The sequence below is a fragment of the Cuculus canorus genome, chromosome Z, assembly GCF_017976375.1.
Source record: "Cuculus canorus isolate bCucCan1 chromosome Z, bCucCan1.pri, whole genome shotgun sequence".
In the NCBI taxonomy this organism is placed as follows: Eukaryota; Metazoa; Chordata; class Aves; order Cuculiformes; family Cuculidae; genus Cuculus; species Cuculus canorus.
This window is the reverse complement of record NC_071441.1, coordinates 38,029,738-38,055,444: the sequence shown is the minus strand read 5'-3', so window position 1 is coordinate 38,055,444 and position 25,707 is coordinate 38,029,738. Positions and strand designations below refer to the sequence as shown.

The window sequence follows — 25,707 nt, the reverse complement described above, 5'->3', positions numbered from 1 at the left end:
TTTCATGCCATTCATTGCCCAATGTTCCAATCTACCTATATCTCTCTAAAAGACCTCTTGTCCTCTGAAAGAGTCAAGAGCGCCTGCACTTCCCAGTCTGGTATCATCAGTAAACTTGCTAACAGTGCATTCAATTCCTGCATCCAGATCATTGATAAACATATTGAACAGAACTGGCCCTAGAACTGAGCCCCGAGGAACACTGCTAGTGAGGGGTCACAAGCCAGGTGTAGTCCCATTCAGTAACACCTCTGGAGTCCTGCCATTCAGCCAGTTCTTCACTTGGTGCACTGTGTACTTGCTCATCTCACAACTGAGCAAATTGTCCAGAAGAATGCTGTGAGTAGCAGCATCAAAAGTCTTACTAAAATCCAGAAAAACTATGTCCACCACCTTCCCTTCATCAATTAGAGAGGCGACCTTATCATGGAAGGATATCAGATTAAAAGAGTATTTCCTTTTGTCAACCCATACTGGTGTGTCTGATGATTGCATTACTGTTGAAATGCCTTTCAGTAGCATCCTGTATAATCTTCATATATATCTACAATCAAAAGGCTTGCCTTCTGGATTCAACCAGGAATGCAGAATTACTGCTTGACTTTTACTGATGCTCCCAACTTCTGCAGCCCATATCAGAAATCACAGAGGATGAAATCATTCACAGGCTCTGCACAGAAACACATTTTTTATGGTTGCAGACTTTTTTCTGAACACTTTCTTTTTTCGTTCTTGCTAATTTCCTTGATCTTTTTAGAAGAAACTAAAGACATTAAACATTCACTGAAATCATCAAAATACACTCTGAATAAGTTTGGAAATGAAGAAAATTATTATTTTATTAATGAACGTCAAATAAGCATAAATATTTGTGGCCTCCAAGATTATGCTAAAGTAATAACATAAATCTCTTAGAACCTATCTAGGGTCCACAGAAGTAACCAGAACAGCTCTAGCAAATCTTATGGTCTGTAGAAAAAGACAGGAATGAATTTGCTCAATAGACTGATTAGATCAAATCACTTATCACTCGATAGGTGATTTGGATGGAGCTATACACAGAAACACAGTAAAATATGTCCTGCCAAAGTTTCCCAGTTTACATCTTCTAAAAAGAAATTACTCTCTTAGGGGTTCCTCCACCTCTTCTTCAGGTAAGTGGTAAATGTACGCAGTACTGTTTCTTGAAGTCTGTCACTGTGGAACACCCACAAAGGGACGAACTGCAGGAGACATGCCTTCAGAATAATCAAGCAAAAACAACAGAAAGTCAAAGTGTTACAGGAAGCACCTGAATGAAATTAACCTAGTGTTCAGAAAAGTCATAAAAAACAGTAAATGCAAAGCTTTTACTTTGTACTTTCAGTATGTATGCTTCTCTTAGAGGGAGACATTTATTCTTCTCAGTTTTCAGCAAATCTGTTCACATCTCTATACTTCCATTAAATTCTCATCATTAACAGCTGCCATGCATAAATATTTATTCTGTTTTGCTGTCTTGGTATCCCAAGGAAGTGATGTTTATGTGATAGCACAGTCTGTTTTTCTGTCCGTTCTTCCCCACTAATAAATAACTTTTGATTCTGCTGGCCAGTTTCTGTAAGGGAGTAGGGAACTCCATATTCTTAACGGGGTAGTGAAAACAGGCAGATGGAGGAAGGATAAAGACTAATCAGATATCAAACTGAGCTCAGTTCAAGACACAAAAGCAAAGAAAGTCACACTGTGCTGATACCACTGTGTTTTACTTGTGCATTCCTCCCCTCATAGTTTACTTGTAACGTGTCAGCCTTAATAACCTACTCACTGTTTCTCATTTGATGTCCAACCTTAAGATCTCTGTGATTAGTCAAAAGAACCCACGGGGCCCAGAGAGCCTTGGTTCAGCCTTTGGGACCCATTTACAGGCTAACAAGTGTAATTACCAGCATTTCATGGGCTAAACATCCAAAAATCTCATCTCCAAAGGTGACGTAATCCAATGACTCGTTAACAAATTCTTCTGCCGTCTTTGTAATAAGACCAGGTTTTTGATGCATTGTCATTGGAGTAGACACACCATAAGGAGCAACTGCCTAAAGTAAGAAATTATAATAACACTGTAATGTCATCTAACATTTAGATAAGGCCATTCACTACTGCAGAATCCTATAGCGTCTTATGAATTATAACAGATATTTTCAATGGATTAAGGCACTACGTGGAATAAGTAATGATACTATGGTGAAACAAGGAAAGAAGCCTATAGCTGCATACAAGGAAGAAAGCAAGCTTCGGCAGTGTCACTCAGCACTTTGCCAAGGAGAGCTACACTATACACATTAAGGCACCTCGTATATTGTTGAAGAATTTGTAAAAATGATAGCAAATGTGGCAAGACAATATCATCACCTGTATGATAATTCCTTTTGTCTTATACTCTGCTTGTAGTGCTTTAGAGAAAGTGCTTATGAAAGCCTAGAAAGAAATAAAACAAAATAACATTAGCATAGGAAAATAAGTACTTTCACAAATATGTGTGAACAGGCCCTTAACAAAACGGACATGCATCATCCAACTTAAGGCACAGTGCACTGGTGAAGAACGGTGAAACAAACTCTTTAAGACATGTTTTCTGCTGGTGCACTTGGGCAATGGTAAGAGTGACTTCTTACCTGCACCAGAAAAGATGCAGTCTAACACTGGCACAACGACATTAAAGAAGTACTGCTGCAGACTAGACTGAAAGCTTTGTCACATTTATGACAATGTAGAGATATAAATGTCTGAGTCCCATTTATTCTAGATATTGTTTCATGTGGCTGTCATCTCTGGGTGGCACTTGCCCTCCCAGTTCAAGGTGTACACCATGCTTCTCTTGTGATAAGAAGGGGAGTGAAATACAACTCTTGCCTTTAGTATATATTTAATAGCATAGCCTACAAATACAATTTTCAAAGTTATGTATTTAGGAGTATGGGTGCAGGGGAGAGTATAGCTTCAGCCTTCAGAGTTCATCTGCCTGGGTTTTTCTCCTCATCATGAAAAGTACACACATATTAACTTCACTGAGTAACTGCTGAGTTTCTTTTAAGACTGATTTTAGGAGTTATATCTTTGAGAAATATTCAGAAACTTGGCAATGCTGGATCACTCCTCTGTAATTGGAAATATAAAAATCCTACTTTAAGTAGAAAAAAATACAACAGAGCTTCAAAGACATCACTTGATGGGTCTTACAATTTAAATACCGATAGTGTTGTGATAGTGTACGAAACTTATACTGACAAGTAAAATAGTGTCCTTTCATGGCATTGCAAAAACAAGTCCATTTAAGAAGAAGCAAATGTAAGAGATACCTAAGAATGAAAAAAGCAAAAATAATACAACCACTGTACCAAATCACTTTGAAATAACGTTAACTAAACATTTTCAAAGAACTAAAATTGTCTCATTTGAATGTAGTTCAACTCTTGAGTAATGAGAAAATTATATTAAAAAGAGAAAAAGGAAAACTAGAATTTCTTACCAAGAACAACTATCTTTTTCTTATCAAGCTGAACTTCAGCTATGTTCAACCGAATATTGTTAGAATTTTTAATTTGCAGCAAACCTGAGCTGGCCGAGTCAGAATTTGGAGATTCAACAGAAATCATTCAGTTCTCATTTTTATGATCTCTGGGGTTTTAATTCAAAACAAAATATCAAAGTTAAATCTATGAAGTCAGGCAACTTGGCATCCATCTACAGGAACTTTATACTTAGTTCCAAAAGCAAAATCTAGCATTTTTGTGCATCTACAGTTTTGAGTAAACTAGCTAAGCCAGAGTGGTAAAAATCAGTTTCCCAGAATGAGGACAGATTGTGAGCACTGATATACCTTTTAATGAAAGGTAAAGATGTTTTAAGGATCAGACATACCTTCAGCTGAATTCCTTTATATAGCTTCACTAATTCTTAGTTCTCAGCTAGTGCTTATTTACATAACTTCATTATTTCCGTGGATAAACACTAATTTATGTCCTGAAAACCTGGCCCTATATTGCTGATTGAAACTCTTTGGTAAACACTTGGTGGGGATTTATTTATAAAGCAATGTGAATTACTTACCTTAGAAGCTGAATACATTGTGTATAATGGACAAGGGAAAGTACCCAGACCAGAAGAGAGGTTCAGAATAAGACCTTTTTTTCTGAAATTTAATTGCAACAGTTACATTCTGTTTCCATTTGACAGTATTATAGTAGAAGCTTGCACAAGTTGAAAACAACTCTTTTCCCCCGAAGCCATAGCTCTCCTATTACATTGTTGACTACACTTTTAAAAGACTCAATTTTTATGGTTTAGTTAGGTGCAATTAAGTCCAAACCAGCTAGAAATAATGTCAAAAGGGAAATTTTAATGCCTAGTGCAATCAGAACCATGGGAACACCATACGTGCTATAGAACATCTGCCATCAGAGAAAGATTTTATGCTCCTAAGTAATTGGTAGGTTCCTTTTGCTCATTAGCCAGCACTGTCTTTTTCCTGCTTCATGCATCTGTTGGTTTAGCTTCCCTATTCACTGCTCCCTGTACAAATCACTAAAAACAATTAATTCAGTAACAACCAAGAAAAAAAAAGTCAAAGCATTTAAATAGTAAGAGCTTATTTTGTTGCCAAAGCAAAAAGAATGCACTGTCCTCTAAAAAGCAGTAGTTAACAATGTTTTCTAGAAACTCTATCTGAAGATTTTAATTTCCAGTTTAAGGACCTCCATGTCTAAAATATACATTGTATTAAATGGAGGAAAGGCAGGCTTAATTGCACAGCTGAATTAATCTCTCTGCTGTAGTACAGATATTTCCAGAGCTTGAAAAATATTATTGCAAGTACAGCTACTACTCTTAGAAGAATATGATAGTATCTTCAAATGCCTTTTCTTGTTTAATACAGGACCCATCACATGCCATTTTATTTCTGCAATGCCAGCATGTTGTTGGCATTCAACACTGGACGTAAACTTATATTTTGGATTTTCCGTCTTGTTCTGCAGTTGACTGACAAGTTGTAGCAGTTCCTACCATTCATTCACAACGTACTAATAGCAACAGAAGAAAATCTTACTGACTGACATACAGTAAAGTGCAGAAGTTAATAGTGGAAAAGCATAGCTTCCACTGAATAAATTGCAGCTGAAACCTATTGAAATTCTAGAAAATAAAAATTTTTACCTTGGCTCCATTTGTTTCAAAATTATTTTTGTCATCTGTAAGACAAATATGTTAAAAACTATATAAATTCTCCATCTTTCTGACTGCATTTTCCAACTCTTCTTCTTTTATTCACAAGATTCCCACTTGCTCAAGCCCCAGCCATATGTATACAATTCAAATCACTAAAATGTGGCACATTCAAAATACTGACAAACATTTTAGAAATTCTAATGGCCTGCAAATCATCTGAATTTTCAAAAATATCCAAAGGTTAATCTTCTAAGTAGTGAAAGTCTTTTACTTATCCAAAGCTTTTCCAGTATCCAACAGTACCTGAATTTCATCATTCTTCAATACTGAATTGTAAGGAGAAAGTCAATTTCACAGTGCTTTTGCACTTTCACTTCTGGCTCTACCTGGACCACAAATAGCAGAACATCAAGACAAAAAAAAAAAAAAATTTTTTTTTTCATTCTAGTTTTAGAATAGCTTTTATGCTAATTATTTAACTATCCACATTCATTTTAACAATGGACTTAAGCACACTTGTGATTTTGAAAGTGCAATTAAAACATGTTTTAGGTATGAAATCTGCTTCTGTTTGTTGTATTTAGAGAGTATTATTGATAATAAGCCTAAATCCCAAGGAATTCACACTCATACTATTGATTCTTTATAAAAACACACTTAATGTATGAAACTTCTCTGGATAACAGTGTGACTCATAAAGGGCAACAGTGAAAATTAGTGTCAAAGATGCAGCTTAATTCTGTCCTTGTTGGTTCCCTGTTTTTTTCAGCAGTGCCATTATGCCCAGCAGGATAGTAGGAGCAAGCTGGGGTTTACAAGCTTTGTTTTCAGAAAGAATGACAATGCAGGTGGTTCACATCAGCTTGTGTGAAGGGGAATTTCCAGGTAAAGTGGAAAACGTGGGAAAATATCCTGCTTTTGCAGTGCTGAAAACCCGGCTGCTATCTGAGGGAGCCAGGAATACCTGCAGCTCAGGTATTCCACTACAAGAAGTGGTGAGTGGGATCCTAGCAAGAATCAAGGCAGGGAAAGGGAGGGAAAATAAAGCACAATCAGATTTAGAGATGATTTGGAACTAACCGCGAGAGATGCAGGTTAGGAGTATAATTTCTTCTTTGTGTTTTCAAGGAAAATGATGCTCATGAAGGATTGAAAAGGACATGGTTGTAACAACTGGGGAGAGGAATGCCCAGGCCCAGGTGAAGCAGAAAGAGTTGATTCCAACATATATGTAAGGTGAGAAATGATAAAGAGGGTAGTCTTTTGTATCCAGACTGAGAAGGTACAAAATGTTTGTCTGAGCTTTTGTGAGTTATTCATATACAGCAATAGATATTTCAGATATTTCACTCTTTTGAATAGAACAAAACCTAGGAGCAGAAAGTTCACCAAACTACTCCATGGAAGAACTTGTTTCAACTGACAAGTTGAAATTGAAGTCATTTCAACAATTTGAAGTCATTTGACAATTTGAAGTCATTAAGCAGCAGTATAAATCTGGGATGTAGGGTTTGCTAGCCAAAGAAAGATGGACATCTGTTGATAATATTCATGTCATGTTTAGAAAGATAAAGTTGAGATGAACTATAAAGCTCTTGTTCTGTTCTTGTTCATGTTAACATGCTGCTTGCAAACAGCAGAGCAATACGAATCTTAATTAGAGGTGCAAAGCATGAAATGCCACCTGTTCTTGTAAAATAAGTAGCCAGCCAAAATTAAGACCAACAGGTAACAATATAGAACTGGAAGTCAACTCCTTATGTTTCTGTCCTGCACTCACATCACAAAAATATTTTCATAGAATTGCATCAAAAAGGCAGGTACTGTATAAAAAGTCAAACTACAGGTCTTCCTGTCCTCAAGATTTTGATTCTGAAATAAATCTCTCCTTTTTCCCAATCCAATATGTTTTTGCAAAGTCTTTCAGCTGCAGCATAACAATGTGTCTCAACAAAGCAACTGTGTTAAAACGTTTCCCCTCGGCTCTGATCAAAATTTTCTACAGGCATTAGAAAGAGATGGGGGCCTTAAAATAATGCTGACATTCCCACTGAAAATTACTGTCTGTGGATGAATTTAATGAAAATACAGAAAAAAACTAGTGGGTCAGTCTTGTGTGGGACTAAATTTTTTTCACAATTATGCAATTACAGGTGAAACATAGATGTGTCACATACCTTTATGACAGATATAATGTTGCAGTTGACAAGATTCTGCAGGAATCAAGAAAACAGTAAGTTCATAGTTAACTTCAGAGAGTTTTTGTAACCTAGGTAACAAAGCTAGCGATTCCGATTGAAAAGTTTGTATTTAGAGGTGTTTTTCTTTCCTCCAATAGTCACTGACTCTGCCAATGACATGGGATACTCAAAGGCAGGTGAGCCCTGATTCATCTTATTCTAAACATGTTATTCAAATCTGCTTTACACCCCTTTGACTCTGTGCCCTCCTTTTTTGCCCAGCCACATCCTTACATGTGGCAAAACTTGGAAGGCTGGTGTCCAGACAGTGATGGAGTGAGCAAGCAAGCTGGATGCAAACAGACAACAAACTACACGTGTCCCATGCTGAGACAGAGTGTCTCTCGGTGATAGAGGTAGACTATGTGCAGCAAAAGCACTGCCATGTACAGATATCCCTTCAAGACCAAGCAATCGCAAGTCATAGCAGTAACAGAGGTGCCAGTGTATGGCTGCATCTCTGAGGGAAGCAATACACTTGGGGAATCTCTGATTCAGAGTGGATGATGATACATAGACTCAATGGACCCTGAGACGCTCGCTAACAAGAAATAAGTTTTAAAGCTCTGGGTTTTTTTCATGGGTAATACTACAGAGGTAATTGATAAGAAGGCAATGAAAAACTTGATCACACCTTTAATCCTTTCAAATTATTGTACATCTGTAAAATAAGCCCCCTGTCCCCCCAAGGTAAACTGTGCTGAGATGATGGATTAGGGCTTTTGGGGTTTCAAAAAAGAGTAAGTTTTACTAATGCTAATAAGAACCCCACACTTCAGCTGTGGCTGTGACCAGGCTGGACCCTATCTCATTATATATGAACAGGGAGCCAGAGGGGTTGCTTATGCCACTACAGCCAGGCCAACTGTGCTTTCCCCTCTGTTGCTGAGTGCTTGCTGCAATTTAGATGAAACCTACAGTTCTTTTTCTTTTGCAAGCTCTTCTGAGCATTAAAACCAAATCAAAATATGCTCCTTCAGACCTAGTTCTTTTCCCACTCAACCAGTTAAATACGTGTTGATTGCAGCATGTATTGTTAAATGGAATTACAGTTCCTCATTGTTGTACTGGAAGTAGAAATTAAGGTAGAGTAAATCCTACCTCATCTATGTCTGGTCCATTAAGGAAACGGCAAGGAAGAGGATTATGAAGCATTCCAACATTGTTTACTAAACAAAGGAAACATAATGATAAGAACCTAATCTAGGCAAAGTGCATAGTTCAGCTAGTGAAATAAATGGCTTCTCCTTGAGACTCAGAAGCTTTTGAGTTATATGTGAAACGAACTGCTGTTTAACACTGAGTCTTATTCTCACTGAAAATATGAGCACTGATCAGTACTTACTTCAGGGAACAGAAAAATAATCTGTTACTACAGCTTGGGGTTTTGCTGTTTCATTTGTTTCAGTATTAAAAGGACTGGTGTCTATTTAAAAAAAAATACTTCCCCCACAAACCATGTTTTCATTATTGTGTTGATCATACTACTTAATGTTAGCCACAGGCTCATTTCAGATTGAATGTAAGAATTCATGGCTCTAAAACAACCAATAGTGAAAATTAATTCCTTTAGGTCAAACAGGGAAGAAGTCACCCCACAAGCTGGATGCTGCTTATAAAGTGACAGAAGAAGTTTCAGAGTAAAGAAGTCATGGTACAGAGAAAGAGGAAGCCTTCAGAGAATCTTAATTCTCCTTTAAAACTTATTTGTGATAACTAATACTCAAGCATATTAGGCAGCTGTATGCTTTGTTTCAAGTGTTGACTAACAAGTTGTCATGACATGCCATCTATACAATACTCTGTTTAATGCACTGCAGCCTTAAAATAGTCTTCGATTAACAGACCTTAGTGACTTACCCAGAACACCAATATCCAAGCCCTGCAGATTTTTTTCAATGTTCTCATATACTGAATTTTTGGTGAAATCAGCTTGTATAACCTTCACTGACCGACCTGTCACCTGCTCTGCAATTAAGAAAATAAAAAATTTAAAAAAAAGAAAAGGAGAAAAAAAAAAAAGAGAAAACCCTTTTGCATCTACCTAGAGAGAGGGAGGGCTGTAATTAGGTAATAAGAGAAACAGTCAGGTGTCACACTTAGAAATGTCTGCTGTAAGTAATTATTTCAGCAGTCTTGCCTTAAGAAAGATCAAAACACAAGCAAAATACTCTTGCAATACTCAGTGGTTTTCAAAGAACAGGCCTGGCAAATATACTATTAATTTATGCCCTGAAATCAGTAGAAGTTCCCTCACAAAATCTAAACACCATTGAGTCCTCCAGTAAGAAAAATACCCCCAAAATAAGCAACACAGGACTTCTTCCCGTGGTTATCATAATATTTATAAATGAACACTGTCAGCATACATTCGACAAGTGAATGTGGGTGCCAGGTCCTCTGCACAAGCACAGTTTTGTAGATTTTTTTGGAAGTGTTTGCATGTATAAGATGAACATTTTAACAAGAAGAGCTTATCTCTTCATGTAGGAGGAGGGGAAAACAGGGCTGGATTTGATACAATATTTTCTGCATTATAGTCAAAAAATTCCTCTCCTGTTTTGATGTTCAGATTCCCATAGACTGAACCTTGCACAGGATTTTGCAGGACTAAAAGGCACTTAAAGGAGGGTATAGCTTAAATTTTACAAGGTCAATTTACACAGGAGGGAAAGGGAAATGTGTGTGATTTTTCCAGTGTCATTACTATGCAGGAGTGGAGCCCAGCTGTACATTACCATTTTTCTCAGCAGTTGATTTATTACTGTTCATACTTCCAATGAAGTTTCATGAGGAAAAGAGGTAGAAGCTCTTATTTACTCAATTTGAAGTCACGGTTCTCCTTGAAAGGGGCCCAGTGAGGTCTCCTCTGACTAGGTGTTCACATTGTAAATTCTTGCTACTCAACCTGCTTTCTAGTTTTATGGCCAACCTGAAATCCAGATGAAGTTTGCCGAAAAAGTGACAAGCAAAGCTTGGAAATGTCAGTAGACGACCAGATTGCAGACTCACTGCAAGTGGCAGGAATTCAGGTGCATGTGGATGGCAGAAAGTCTGCTTTTGGTCCTGTCTGGGAAATTGCCTCTGCTTCTTTGGAACCTGATTTTATCACACAGGTGACAAGGAACATTGCCTTGAACAGGAGTCAGACTCGTTAATTTCTGCCCAGAGATCTTGCTTCATCCCTTGTGTAAATTCAGAATTTAGCAAGAGTTCTTGCACCAGTTCCCACGGGAGAGCAAAGCTGGCAGAAAGATGGATTTGTGTTCAGCAGGACAATTTGCAACTAAACAGAGCCTGCTTTGGAGGGTCAGAGGATGTTATTCCCTCCTGGTGGTTCCCCCTTGTCCCCTACTACATCCCAAATGTTGACCACTTTATGCTACCCAAGTAACACCAGTGGTCTGAAGAAACAGCAGACGCTCTGAGTCCAGATCTGAAGTGCAGGCTGAATCTTGTGTGCAGTTTTAGAGGACATCTGTCTCCGTGACAGAAGAAAGGAGTGCCTTTTTCTTGCCCTCTTTCCAAGTTTCAGTTGCATGTTTGAAAGGGATGAAAACCCCTTTGAACTTTGAACCTATAAAAGCAACTCTAGTGGCAAATGACTCCCTGGGGGTCCTCAGCTGAGGGAATACTACAATTATACAGAAAAGGACATGGTGAGTGTAAATGCAGTGAAGGTAAATAACAGACCAACAGCTGGAGCAGACACCTACAGTGACCTTCTGATTGAAGAGCTCTATAAACAAAATTAGATGGTCTTAAAATGTGTAGTGATGTTGTGGCCATCCTTTTTGTGGGCAGTGAGAAGGGCAGCCAAAATTGGATCAACATAAAAATGAGGATCAAACAAGCCGTTTGGACTTTCTCTGCATCCCCTTGTCTGTAAAGAACTGTACTGCTGCAACCAGCACTGTCAGCCAATAAACAAGTTCTCCAGATGGCTCTCCTCTGTCTCATTTAAGAAGAAAACAATATATTAAAAACCAATAAAACTATCATGCTGATAAATGAATTATTCAGGGATAGCTCTTCAGAAAATGATAACAATTCTGCAAAGAAGAGAGCCAAAAAATAATTTCCAATGTTTGTTTCTTACATCTCTCCCTCTCCGTGACAAAGATTTATGACAGTCTTTGAAGAAACAAACATTTTAAAAGTCCTAGGGAGGCCAGAAACAAAAAGCCTACATTTCCAAACACCAAGACAGGTTACTATCTTTTTTTAAAGAAAATGAAAAGAGAACGAATTTATGGAAAATTTAAAAAAACTCGAACTGAGTTGTTTAAACTAACGTATAAAATGTGTGATTATAAAACATACATCTAACTCCTTCTGACCTCAGATTACTTGGGAATCCCTCTTGTCTGATAGGACAATGCTCTACCTTTTGAAATTTACCAAGAGGAGAATAAATCAGAATGAAGCATGCAGTCGGTTAGGGCAAGAACTCTGCCAAAACCTCTCCTTTTCTATTTTCTTTTCTGGAAACCTCAGGTGGCAAAATGAATGCCTGAGCAAGACAAGAACCAAAATTTATGGAAAGAGGAGACTCTTTTGGCACACTATGGCAAAATTTGAATAAGAAGAGAGAAGCGCTCAGGTTAAGATGGCATTCATATTCAGTGGAAATCTGCAGAGAGGTGAAGGAAGGAATAAATCATGAAGAATAATGAGAATAATAAGAATCAAATCTTGGCCAGCTTGCAGTAAGAAAGAATGCGATTGTAACAGGAGTTTAGCTTGTTTACTAGTTGAAACAAGGACGGTCCACCAGCAGGAGCAAAAGGCAAACCTGAGCTCATGAAGAGGGCACAGTGAGGAAGGAGATAAGATAAAGAGCATCAGAGAATTAAGAAGACACAAAGGAACTGTGATGTAAATTCGAGAGTGGGTGACAAGATATGATAATGAGGTCTATGTATGTTTAACCAATATTTCCCAAATATGTAACCAGTGTTTCTCAGAATCTATATGAACATGTATGTTTAACCAGTATAAAAGTCCTGTAACCAGCCTCAATGGACACACACATCAGGTGAAATGATTCCCTGTGTGTCCGGCGTCATATTATGTATTAAAGCAATATCTGCTTAGTAATCAAATTGGCATTGATTATTGAGTTTCGCCCTTTTCACGGCATCAGTGGAGAGCAAAATGAGAAATTATTTTAACAATAGAAAAAGGTTTTAAAAATATTTAAGACTGAGGCAAAAGATAAAAATTTCTGTTAGATCATAAAAAAAAAGTTCTGGTTACATTTCCAAAGTCTTTTTGATAATTTATCTCCTCAGAAATATAAGATAACTTAGTTTCAGGAACAATAGGAAATTAGAGGAGAAACAAAAGGAATGAGTGTAAAAGCAGAACTGCAAAAGGTGATGGAAGGTACCAGAGAACACAAACTCAATGAAAAAAAAGCAGAGGAATTGCACTAGTCACCAGAGCACTCAGAACATTGTTGAAGGTCTCACAATGCTCTGTTTTGTAGCAGCGTATGTTGGGAAAACAGCCCTGAGCAATAATGTTTCACCTCAAGTGATCAGCAAGACACAACAGGTATTTTGAAAAGCCTTTGAGGGTGAAGGAAGGTTGTGCCAAGTGAGTCGTTTCATGATAGTCAATGATCTCAGCTTGTCACATGCTTAGCTCTTGGAGCTAGATCTGAAAGGACAAAGGGCACAGGACACAGTAAACTAGACTGGAAACTGAAATTGCAGTGGGGGAAGTGGAGGAAGAAGGATGGACTAGATGGGACACACAACTAAATGGATTAGCACCTTTACAGTTCTTAGTGGGAGCAAGATACATTTGGTTCATGACAATTTTGTGGGGTGATTTTTATGTTCACTGCTTTATCCTGTAGTAGCAGGCATGATATCACCAAACCTAGATTCATGGATTGTGAGGTAGCTAGTCTAAGCCAGTGTAGCTCTCTTTTCTACTGCTTTCTGAGGATCTCAAAAGCTATCCTTCCTTAAGTATAGATTTGTTTCTTCTAAAAAAATCTCCAAATCAAGTAAAATCCCAAAACCCCCATGTTTGTTGTGAATAATTATGTCTGACAGAAGTGGCTTTTGTTTGTTTGACATTAAGACCTAAACAATATGGACCTTGGTCAAATAAACAGATCCTAAAGTATAATTATTCAGTCAGGATGTAGCTCTGCCCACACAGTTTACTTAGGAAATGCAGAACAAAGAAATAAAAGGGAGTGCAGTTACTAAGCATTCCATAATTTCTGATCTCCTAGTTTTATGGTTTGATCAATGTTTCACAGTCACAATACTAAATATGTTAAATGAGGATTACGCCTGCTATAGTGGTTCTCTCTCTTTGCCTTCCAGAAGGTTTACTTTATTATCTTTTATCTCATTCTTAAAGAGCTTTCCTGTCTGAATGGGAATCTCACTTTCAATACCAGTGTTTCTTTAGAGAAATGTTTTTCTTAAGGTGGATTTCTGCCTACTACAGCTCTGAGAGCTTTTTCCCATGAACACCTGTCATGCAGGAAAGTGTTTGAAAGGCCAGCACTGAGGTCTGTGGAATGACCCACACATCAGACTCCTTTAATTTACATTATTCAGTACCTAAACTGAATTTGACAGTATGATTAGACAAATAATATTGTCAGGTTGAAAAAGAAGGCAAGTCTTTTAATTATGGTGTGTGACTGATTGGAAAATGGTGTAGCTGTTAAGAAAAACAAAATGAATAATATGTTCAGTCCTACAGCAAATCCACGCAGCCTACAACAAACTTTTTGTCTGCCTCTTTGTGTCTTAATCTCCTTGCACATTAGTTCAGCATAATGATAACTGCTAGGAGTGAGACATTGCTTGTTTAAGCAGTTTAGAAAGAAAAAGTCAGCAAGAAAATTCAAACAAGAGTAAAACCATTCTGGTTAAGTTTCTGCTTCCGTTTTAGTTTCTGGTTTTTTTCTTTACTCACATAAAATCACCGTGAGTTTAACTTTTCTTCCTTCCCAATAACTGCTTAGCTTGATTACAGTAAAGCCTGGTTCTGCAAATTGGAATCAGTGGAATAAGTCCAAAACTTTGACATCCAGAGCCCCCTGCCGATTCTAGTCATCTCCAGATTAGATACTCTGTGCTTTTCATCACTAGATCTTCCTCTCCTTCCTTTTGTTTGTGCCATCTACATGTTGTTATGTACTTTTTTCCAACCTGGCACAATAAGTAAGAAATTAGTCACTCTGGTCTTCAGCCAAAACTCACCACAAAAAGTGGAATAATCTCACCGGGATTTGCCACCAATTTCAGCAAGCTTTGGGAAAACACCTTATGCCCACAGTCCGTCTGAACATAGCACAGAAACCTGATTGGTGTAGGCTGAGCTCCTGGGTTCACACCATCCACCTGCCTGCACCTTGGACTACATGGATAATGTCGCTGCAGTCAATAAAGCTTCCTCACATGCAAAAAGTTACAGGTCACTTTTAGACAAGACATAGTGTTTGTAGGCTATCTCAGCAGAATCTGTCAGGATAGGACAAGTGGTCCTTCACTTGTTGCTACACAACACAGCACAGTATGACCTCAACTGGGAAGGGGACCCATGGATGGCCTTGTAATAAATCACATTACAAAGGAAAGTACAGTATGTTTTCTTTCTGGGCTCCACCACTTTTTTCTTTACTCAGCAATATTAGTCTCAGAAATCTTATTGTTTTCATTCTTTCCTTTTGATTATAATTTAAAATGTAGAGAATCTATAAAAACTCCTTTGCTGTTCTGGTGTGTTTGTTGTTTTTTTCTATTATGTTTCTATTATGTTAATTCCTTAACATCTAGTTGCAAGGAAATGCAACAATGACACCAGAGCAGGCCTAATTCCCAGAGAAGTTAAGTTTTATGGCTGTTTACATAAGAAAGGATAATGTAGGCCATAGTGACACTGGTCTCACAGATACTGCTGCTTACAGGGACTGTTCAGGGATTTAGTGCTTTCCTCCTTGCTTCCCAAAGAAGCACAAGTCTATGACTGGGAAAAAAGGGAGGGAAATCGGACAGAAAATTTCAGAGTCCAATCCTCAACTTTGGCAGCTGCAGGTTCTGAAGTTACTAGCTTTTCATCCACTTCAGGTCTTCCATATCCCCAAGAGATGCACTGCTCTCTTTGCTGATAAGGATCCAGTTCCTAATATTCTGTGGGAGCCATCTGCCAAGACTGCTTGAAAGCAGGTCTTTCTGACAGAGGTATAGTCTTGGAGAGACACATACTTAACATAGGAACTTGTGAGTCAAGGAATTTTGTGAATAGAAACCATGAATAGAAAAAGAGACAATGGGGAGAATAACCTTGATTACAGCAAACTTTAAAGCTAATGGAGGATATAAACTTATTTGACCCCTAAAAAGTTTAAGCAAGACGTTCTCCACAGTAAATGGCCGTATTTCTTTTTAAAAAAAAGAAAGGGAATATTAATTCTAAAGACATGCTATTTAATTGCTCTATCAGAAGCCAATTATAAGTCAGAAACCTTGAAAAATGGTACATGGATTTCATTTTTACTCCTCGGCTATGTTCTAAGAACTCACCTACAGATAGCCTTTTTATCTCAAGCACGAACTCTTTTGAAGATTCCACTAACAACTCTATATGCTTTGACTGTATTTACAGATTTTCAGGGCAGCTGAAGCCAGTAAAGAACACACACTGACTTTTTTCAATCCAACCTATTGCACTGTTTGAATTATAGCATATATGTTTAAGATGATTCTTGACCAGAAGTGTTTGAGCAATGCAATAATACCAGAAATTATCTGTAGTATTGGGGCAGTACCCAGGACTATATCTGAAGCAATGTCTGGGGCCCAGTGTACCATACTGAGGAAACTGACCTCCAAATCTCTGTAAAGCCAGTCTGCTAAACAGGAAGATAAGTTTGAGATAAACACTTACCAATTTCAGAGGCTACTCTTTGCAATTTTTCAAGAGTTCTGCTTATCATAACTATATTTAATCCACGTTTTGCCAGCTATGAGAGAGGAATATAAAAAAAAAACAACAGTAAATTGACAAGAATCTTTACAAATTTACAGTCTTACAACAAAAACAATTATGGATTTTTTTTTTAATTGCTTTCATTCTCCTGCCACTGGCCTAAAGGGAAAACAACAGATATTAAAACCACACCAAAAAATACTCAGGCTTCTAACAGTCTTCCAAAACATCTCCTTCACTGTATAATCTTGTATCCTTACAAGAAAAATATACAGGACAACAATCAAACCCCAATGATCTGAACACAAATAAATAACCTGAGCCAAATTCAAATGAATTAATGTCTGCAAAGAGTAGAAGAAATGTTTCCCAGAAACACATTTTTATTTCAACTTGGATTTGGGAGACCAAAGATGTTAATGACTTCCTAGTCATTTTACAACATCACTTTCCACCTTCACATTTCTTTTATCCCGAGGAAGTAGATTGAGTGTATTGAATTGAAAGCTCGAGATCTTGAAATTATTTGGACTATTCTACTTTTTTAATGGAAATAAAATTTGATGCAGGTCATCCAGATAAGTATTAACTTTTTTTTTCACCAAAAATAGAAACAAATAAAAAAAGGTGAAGTCCCTGCATAAGAATCCAAGATACAGCCACATAAATATGAGTATCCACAAAGACATTTACAATAGCTGAAGTTTATAGCTGCAAACACTATTGAATGAAGTGGTATGTTTATAGTCCGTTTGGTATTACTGCGTGCAGAACAAAAGCAGAACAAACAGGGAATGGTTTTCTCCTGATTTCCCGAGGCCTCACATTCCCATCAGTTAAAGAGTTTTAGGCAAGCCTTGAGAAAGAAACATGGCCCCAGCTTGTGCAACAACGTTATTAACAAGCAGAAGCTGAATGTAGTTGTGTACATAAAGAAAGGAAAGACAAAGATGAAACTATAAGAATGCCCATGAAAGCAAGGAGGAATGGAGCTAAAGTAGTCTGCACAAAAGATAAAGTCAATATCAGCTGAAAGTACCAGGCTTTCTTAGAAGAAGAAACGCACTGGTCCCCACATTGAAGACCCATTCATTTCCACAACTGACTTCCTGCAATACTCTCTCTTTAAACCTGTTTGAGGGAAACAGTTTGTCCTGTTGGGCTCTTCTGGAACAATGCAGAGAATGTTAAGGAATAAGGACTTTTGTTCAAAAATTAGCTACATCAAGAGTATGAGGGTCAGACTGTCTATTAAATGTATCAGCCACCATCATTTGCATTTTCAGAACAAAGACCATGCTCACAATTCTGTGCTTTTGGAGACCCCCTCACATAATTGGCCGGTGCTCCAAAGAGACCTGCAGAGACAGACACTCAGGAGTTTTGAAAGCTTATTTTAAGGGCTCCATTTTAAGGGCTCAGAAAAAGAACTCTTAATTGCCTATGTACTGGCAGATTTCCCTTTGCCCACAATGAGTCTGACTCAAGACATTTCCAATTGGAGACATAGTCTCCATTTCCAGCGCCACTAGTTTCTTTCTACTATTTGAGGGTGTTCAGATGAGACTATTTTAATTTTTGTGCCTAGGGACCCAAACCCAAATATCAGCCATGTTGTATACAGAATTAAGTAGAAGTTCTGCTTCATGGGGCTTCTCAATATCATCTCATTTCATTTGGTGGAAAAATCCCTCCTAAAGGCTAATTGAAAAATTATTCCTAGCACTAGGATTGCATTGTATTTCAGCTAAAAGCATGTCTGTGGCAAAACTTGTATAAAATTCTTAACTGTCAGGTGAGAGGATTCTCCCTCATTGCTGCAGACCAGACTAATCAAAAGTATAAGGCTGTAGTCCCATTTCTCAAGGGAAAAGAGGCTACAAACCTGACTACTCTTTTTTTGCTTCCTCAACCACAAATAAAGTGCGTCTCTTCCAGAAATAGTTTTTGTAGGGCGTTTTAACTACCATGATGTTCAAATGTACCTTCAAGAAAACAAAAAGAAATTTGTGCTTAGAAAATAATTTTCTAGACATCCACAGCAAAACTTAAACCAGTTTTAACAGTACTGCATTTCAAATGAAGGTAACTTTCAGTGTAGACCTCTTCATCATGAAGCATTTTCATAAAATAAAAAAGCTGTTTCTTTAAAGGATGATATTTACACTGACAGATAAGAATAAGCACTGGCTGCCAGGAATGTAATGTGAAGCTCTTTGCATTAGCAAATCCTGACTCCCAGTGGCAAAAGACTAAAATGCTTCTCAGCCTCTCAGACTACTAATGTGTAAGACCATTAACGAATTGAGCCATAATTTTCTATGACAACTAAGCATTTAGAAATGGGGCTAATAATGAAGAATGATGGAGCAGAATCTGCACTCTGGAATTTCACAAACTTGTTCTTAAAAAGTTTAAATCAACGTTAAATTGGTCTGTCCGTATTTTCTAGCACATTTTTGTAGCCCAGTCTGAGGTGAATTTTTAAAAAATAAAGCTTCATGAAAGGCAAGACAAAGGTGTTACATCCAAACCATGCATGTAATGGCTAGAGTTACACTAACAAATTGGTTATACTCTACAAGGATAATTGGATGTAATGATTTAAATGCCCTAATAATGCTTTTTGGAATCTGTGGCTGCCTACTGTGAGTTTCTATCTTTTACAAAAGAGGTTCTCTCTTCTCCAAGGTTGTCCTGATACAGCTTCAGTGCTTCATCTGTTTTCTTTCTTTGCCTGGGTTTCAGATCCATAAGGTCTCTATAACTGGAATCTTTCAACCCTTTTTTTGGTCTAGCAGACTAGAACTGAGACAAGAGGGCAGAACGGTTCTGCAACTTTTTTGCTAGTTCTGCATCCATACAACATAAGTAAAATAGCAGTATTTCCAGGAATAAATCCAGGACCCAGTAGAGAAATTAGAGGACATATGCAACTAAAGCAGGAAAACTTAGTCCATAGTTAGCTTGTATTATATTGCTAGTAACACTACACACAATTTCAGGAAAAGAAACAAAGTTTTAAGATATAGATCTAGACAGTGAGATGCAGTGTACCCTCAACAAGTTTACAGATGACACTAAGCTGGGTAGTGCAGTCGTCACTCCAGAAGGACAGGATGTCATCCAGAGAGCCTGGGACAAGCTGATGAATTGGGCCTGTGTGACCCTCATGAGCTTCAACCAGGCCAAGTGCAAGGTCCTACACCTGGGTCAGGGCAATCTGTGGTTTTAATGAAGAATGGGGGATGATGTGATTGAAAGTAGCCCTGTGCAGAAGGACTTCAAGGTGCTGATTGATAAGAAGCTTGACATGAGCTGGCAACGTGTGCCTGCATCCCAAAGGGCAACTGTATGCTGGGCTGAATTAAAAGAAGAGTGGCCGGCGGGGAGGTGATTCTCTCCCTCTACTCCGCTCTTATGAGACTCCATCTGTAGTATTGTGTCCAATTCTGAAATCCCCAACATAAGAAGGGTATGAAACTGTTGGAACAGGTCCAGATGAGGCCACAAAGATGATCAGAGGTCTGAAGCACCTCTGCTGTGAGGACAGGGTGGGAAAGTTGGGGTTGTTCAGCCTGGAGAAGAGAAGGCTCCAGGAAGACCTTATAGCGACCTTCCAGTACCTGAAGGGTCCTGCAAGAAAGCTGGGCATGTAGTGATAGGATGAGGAAATATAAATTGGAAGAGGGAAAGATTTAGATTAGACATTTGAGGAATTTCTTCACCATGAGGGTGATGAGGCACTGACACAGGTTGCCCAGGGAAGCTGCAGATGCCCCATCCCTGGAGGTGTTTAAGGCCAGGTTGGATGGGGTCTTGAGAAGCCTGGTCTAGTGAGAGGTCTCCCTGCCCATGGTAGCAGGGGTGGAACTAGGAGATCTTTAAGATTCCTTCCAATTCAAACCATTCTATGATTCTATGACTCTATTCTATGATTCTATGATAAGATTTGAAGAACAGTTATATGAATAAATTAATGTAGTGCCTGTCTCAAAATAGTCTACTAAAACATTTACTTAGACACAAGCACTGGCCTGACTTATAAGAGAGTTATGAACTATAATAATAACAAAAATGATGGCCATGTGAGCCACCAACATCCTGCCTGTGACATTACATTGGATAAGAAGTAGGCAGAAGCTAAACCATAAGTCTCGGAGTATGGCACGGCCTCATCCATAAACCCAGTATGTTTAAGATGCTCAGCCAATGCTAACACATCTGTGGTTATTACATCAGGAAAACAGAAGATACAAGACTGTACCAGTACCTGAAATGCTAACAAAGGGCTATAGATACAACAGCCTAGCAGCACACTGATAGTTGATTTATTTTTGTTCCTTGTCATAAGTTTGGCAAGTCTAAACTCCAGCAGCCCCAAAACTGATGGACCAAGTCTAGCAGAAACCTGGCTTTTGAAACAAGTATAACAGAGTAGATCCAAAATCCCAATATTCTGACATTACAGCAGTCAGTTTAAAGGTTAGGGTCTTTTTGTTCAAGAGAGCCAGTTATTCAAAAGGACCCTGATGTCCTGGAAATACAGACACTTCATGGAAGCCTGAACTTTCGCGCAGAAGAGGATAAGCTCTAATTGCCTGTGTGCTTACTTCTCAACACAAGCTCAGAGAATGAAAGGGACAAAAATTTGCTTTGATGAATCTGTGTCCTGGCATCAATAAAGTAGCATTCTAAGGCCTCACAGCTGCCAGGCTCTTCACAGAGTCTCGGTCAGCTCTTGAGATTAACTGGCTTTGCAGAAACCTGCATTTAGCCATAAACCTTGGAAACAAGGGTACTGAAGCTGCAAATTTTGTCATCTTTCACTGGACTTCAGTCTGCAGGGTTTTATGCAATGAAGCACCTCCCAGGATTTCCACACAGAACACAAAACAGAGGAAGCCACATGACACTAGTAGTCCAAAACACATGAACTGCTCCCTTTAGTCTCCCATACTCTATACTACCTACAAGCGTGGAGCGCTTACATTAGTTTGTGATTTGTTATCAGCCACCCTGAGCTTAAGATGTCAGAAAGAGACCTGGTGTCAGAGTTCAAATTCTAAAAGAACAGACACCATGGCTATCAAAAAGGGCTTGACTTCACATCAGCCCTAAACAACAGAGGAACTTATGCCAGAAGAACAGCAGAGAATTTTGTACCCTGACATCAGACCAGCAAGACAGTAGTATTGAGCCAGAAACTCCAAAGATACAAAGACATTAAACAGCAGGGTCAGGTTTATTTATCCATAAGTTACACACAAGTGTGTGCTTCAACCTTAGCCAGCAAGATGATGTGCCAAGCTATGACCTCATGTGATGTGAGCTTGGGATCTACCCCACAGAGCAGTAGCTGAGCACAGCTTCAATCAAAGGGACCACATGGGAAAGAAGTTGCATCTCAGCATGGATAAAGATGGATCTCAGTAATCCCACAAAAGCCAAAAATAATTAAAATATGTTCCACAAAATCTAGCCAGTTCCAGCCAAGTTTTAAAACAAAAAAAAAAAACCCTACACAGTAGTTTTTATTTTTCTCATGGGGTAAAGCAGCCATTAACATGCTATGATGGGCCTTTTAAATGGGATTTTCTCTTGCATAAACCATATGCTAGAAAGGAAGAACAATGACAGAGACTGTGATACAGACATTCACAGGTGCCTGAAGCCTTCACATGGTTAAAATATCACCAGTTGCCCACATGTAAGGTTAGTTCAGTAAGCTGCATGCTCATATGACTACACCCAGACGTGTGGTGCTAAATAAACCTTTAAGCATTTCTGACGTTTCATCTCCCTGTCTTGGTCCCATCCTATTCAGCCCTCACCTAGGCATTTATCAGACCCTTCCTGTTTGTTCATCACTACAGGAACTCAGTGAGTAGAAAGAAGGTAACATTTTCTTCCTTACAGTAGAGCTTGTGATCTTTATCACATTTATGTCAAATTGTAAACTGCAATACCTAGTATTTGTCTTCGTGCTTCCTACAGTCAATGTGCTTTCAAAAGCAGTCACTGTATTGCCACTCCCGGTAATAAAAATCATAAGGTAGGTTCTTAAACACTGCATATGCTTGTGGATTAACCCAGTCAAAACCAGGACAACACAAAGTCTAGCTTAAAACTTTGAATTAGTGTAACTTTATTCAAACCAAACTCATTTTCATTTTCTGTGAGATATATTTTATAACTTATGACTTATTTATAACTTATAACTTATCTAAACTCTTCTGTATTACATCCTGCTAATTTTCTCCTAGTCACCTCAGCTCTGAAGACAACAACTCATGTTCCATTGCTGTTTATCTTCAAGAAAGAGAGATAGTTTTGAATAAAAACACTGAGAAAATCTACCGTTTAGTCAATACTATTAACAGCAAGGCTGGTTCAAGACGGTACAAGGCCACCCTGCCATCAGCACTGATTACCAAGGGTGAATAGAGAGGGACTGCTGCAGTGACTCTGCACAGCAGTAGCTACAAGGTCAGCATAGAAGCTCCTCTCTTCTCCCGGAGGCTCCTAGACCTACTAATTCTTGATTAAACCATTAGCTTTTTTAATATTTTTTTTTATAATTTCCATAACTTGTAGTTGGTCTTAATTCACACAAATTTCTCCTTTGTTGTTTGAGATTTATCTTTAAGAATGTGTTTTCATGTGTAAAGGCTAGAAAATTAGATTTTATTTGTTTATTCTGATTCATCCCACTGAACGTCAAAAAGCAGTTTAGCTGTGAAACTAGGCAAAAAAGGACAATGTAAGAAACTTCCTACCCTGAGCACACAATATGAATCTTTTGGATTATTCACTGTGTCCGTTTTATTTCCTTAGTCTGATGAAACCATTGAAGCACGAATGACTTTCCTCTGGAATGCAGTACCAGTTTCTTTCAGAACTTCAGTAATGTTATTCTGCACATACAATGAAGAAGGATTACTACCGTGTTTTTCACAGTAGCTTTGAATTTTAGAATAACTTCACTAACTTGCCGAGACTGATGAAGGGGTAGCAATTGCCATTTTGTTAAAATAAACTTAAGGGTAAGTAATCTATCTTACCTCAAAGGAATACGCTTTTCCAAGCCCATCTCCTGCTCCCGTGACCACTGGAGAAAGTAAAAAGAAGAAATAGGATTATACCTGTAGCTCTGCTTTAGCTTATTCTTTCTTGAATTTTTAAATCTTCACCACCTGTTTCCTGAACTTTGCAGCCTAAGTGCTTCTACTGAAGAACAGAATAAATATTTTTAAAAATTTATTTCCTTCTGACTTCTTCATTGTTTTGTTACTTCATTTAGCATATTTTGTCTTCAAAGACAATCCCTCCCCATAGCAGTATATCTGATGCTGTAGGTAGTTATTACTTCCATTTTCAATGAGGAGATACTCAGCAAAAAGTCAATTGCCTATAAGGTGGTAGAATTTTCTTCCATATGCATATTTACTTAAGTTCTGCTTTGTAAGACTTACACTTATATGCTGGTGGTAGCATGGTAGTTGATAAGGGCTAACTGGTGCTCGAAACTGATACAACATTTTGCCATACGAGAAATCTGCACGTAAGGGAACATCACATCAAACTTACCACCATCTATAAAACATTCTTCTTTCAGACCTGTCCTATTCATTTTACCTTCAAATTTAGTGCTACCGAGAAAGCAAGCAAGCTTCAGCATTTGTAAAGCACCCTGAACTTCAAATGGTACACAAACCCATACCGAAGAGGAACTATAGAAAGAAAATCCATATAACTTCAGAAATAAAGAAGAAATAAATAAAGCAGGAAAGTACTAAAGCAATTTCACAGTAAACCTGGTAAATCTTCAGATCAAAATAGAAAATGAGTCAATATCTAAAAAATGTGGTTTAAGGGCTTCTAAATTGCAAAAGACATAGGGGAAGCAAAGTGGTTTTGAATAGCTATGTTCATGGCCAATAGAAGAGCAATTACTCTCTCCCTCATTTCACTGAGAAAAGAGACTCCTCATGAAGCAGCACTAGATCTTTAGCTCTCTAGCAGATTTGCAGATGAAAACCAAGAGTCTATTGGAAAACAATCTTCCACTTCCCAGTTCTAATTTTCATCATTCTTAGGATCTCATGTGCCATGTGGTACAGCAAATCATCCAAGCCTTATGAATTTTACCAGGCCCAGAAAACTTTATGTTTACAAAAAGACAGAGCATAAAAGGTCTATGAAGGAAACAAGCTTCTGAAGGATTTTACACAGAACGTTCCATGCGCTGGTCCTCACCTCACGGACAGAATAGAGGTCCTTGCCTGAAATCAAAATGAGACATATGTGTTGTTTCAGAAGCAGCTGGTATCCAAGCAGGTCTTCTGCCAGGGGGTAGATTTACTTTTTTATTAATCCACTGTGAGATGTGCTTATTAAACGTGTACTCAATCCAGATGCATCAAGTCTCTAGCGTGGAGGAAAGGAATAATGCACGAGAGCACTGTTCAGGTCACTTCCTAAGAAGGTGGCACCATCAGTGATATCTGTAGCCCAGGAACTCAGACACTGCCTGTTCATTTTTGCTTAATAGCGATAATCTAATGAGTTTAGAAAAACATCAGTAATCAGGACAAGGAATAAAGTGTTTATTAAACATTTATATTATTTTATGAGAATGTGTAGTATCTTTTAAAAAGTACTGCCAAGTTGCAGCCTTTGAAGGTTTTAGGCTAGGAGTAGATTTGGCTCATTAATGATACCATTAAGGACAGGTCACCAATTTGGAAAAAAAAGATTGGAGCAAAGTAACCAGGAACAAAGAAAGGTTGCTTTGAAGAATGGAGACCATATGGTAGACATAAACTAGTTGGTTCACATACGAGGAAACTGAGGATATGTGCAATGGTATTGAAACTAAAGCATTCGCAGTGGAGGAAAAACATCATAAGTAGGAATGGGGAGAGAATTCACATCTATACACCAGGTGCGTGAGCTGTTACCAATTTGACTATTTTTCTCTTCTCCCCAAGCACACACAACGTTCAGGCTCATAAAACCAAAGTTAGTAGGAGAAAACAAATATAAACTAAGCCAACAAAACCTAGTGTAAACTGTTTTTGAAAACATGTAGCAATCCATCACTCAGTTTCAAGAAGAAGGTGAGGAAGTTTCCTTTACCTGCCCATTCTCCCAGCGATCGAAAGAAAGTCTCAGGCAAAGAAGTCCAGATCTGTGGGAAAATGTATTTCATAAATCCGATGCATTTTACCAGAATACAGAAAAAGATCAGACCCCCAATAACAGTAAGTAGCTGATGCTGGAAGATTTCCAT

At 38.2% G+C, this 25,707-nt stretch overlaps 1 protein-coding gene across 1 annotated transcript; it reads right to left on the bottom strand.

The window, feature by feature from the left end:
- Positions 1-1,127: 1,127 nt before the first annotated feature.
- Positions 1,128-25,707, bottom strand: HSD17B3 (hydroxysteroid 17-beta dehydrogenase 3). Its single transcript, XM_054054949.1, has 11 exons — positions 25,554-25,707; positions 23,477-23,523; positions 16,371-16,446; positions 9,306-9,413; positions 8,547-8,614; positions 7,383-7,418; positions 5,194-5,228; positions 4,090-4,171; positions 2,392-2,457; positions 1,926-2,075; positions 1,128-1,238 (listed from the first exon to the last, which is right to left on the bottom strand). Exons 1-11 carry the CDS (start codon positions 25,705-25,707, stop codon positions 1,128-1,130), a joined length of 933 nt encoding a protein of 310 aa, XP_053910924.1.

Coding starts and splice junctions, on each gene's coding strand:
- HSD17B3 (XM_054054949.1), bottom strand. CDS start 25,707: ATGGAAATCTTCCAGCATCAGCTACTTACTGTTATTGGGGGTCTGATC. Junction 9,414..16,370: donor AAGAGTAGCCTCTGAAATTG/GTAAGTGTTTAT, acceptor TCTTAATTGCAG/AGCAGGTGACAGGTCGGTCA. Junction 2,458..4,089: donor CAATGTATTCAGCTTCTAAG/GTAAGTAATTCA, acceptor ATTTCTTTCTAG/GCTTTCATAAGCACTTTCTC.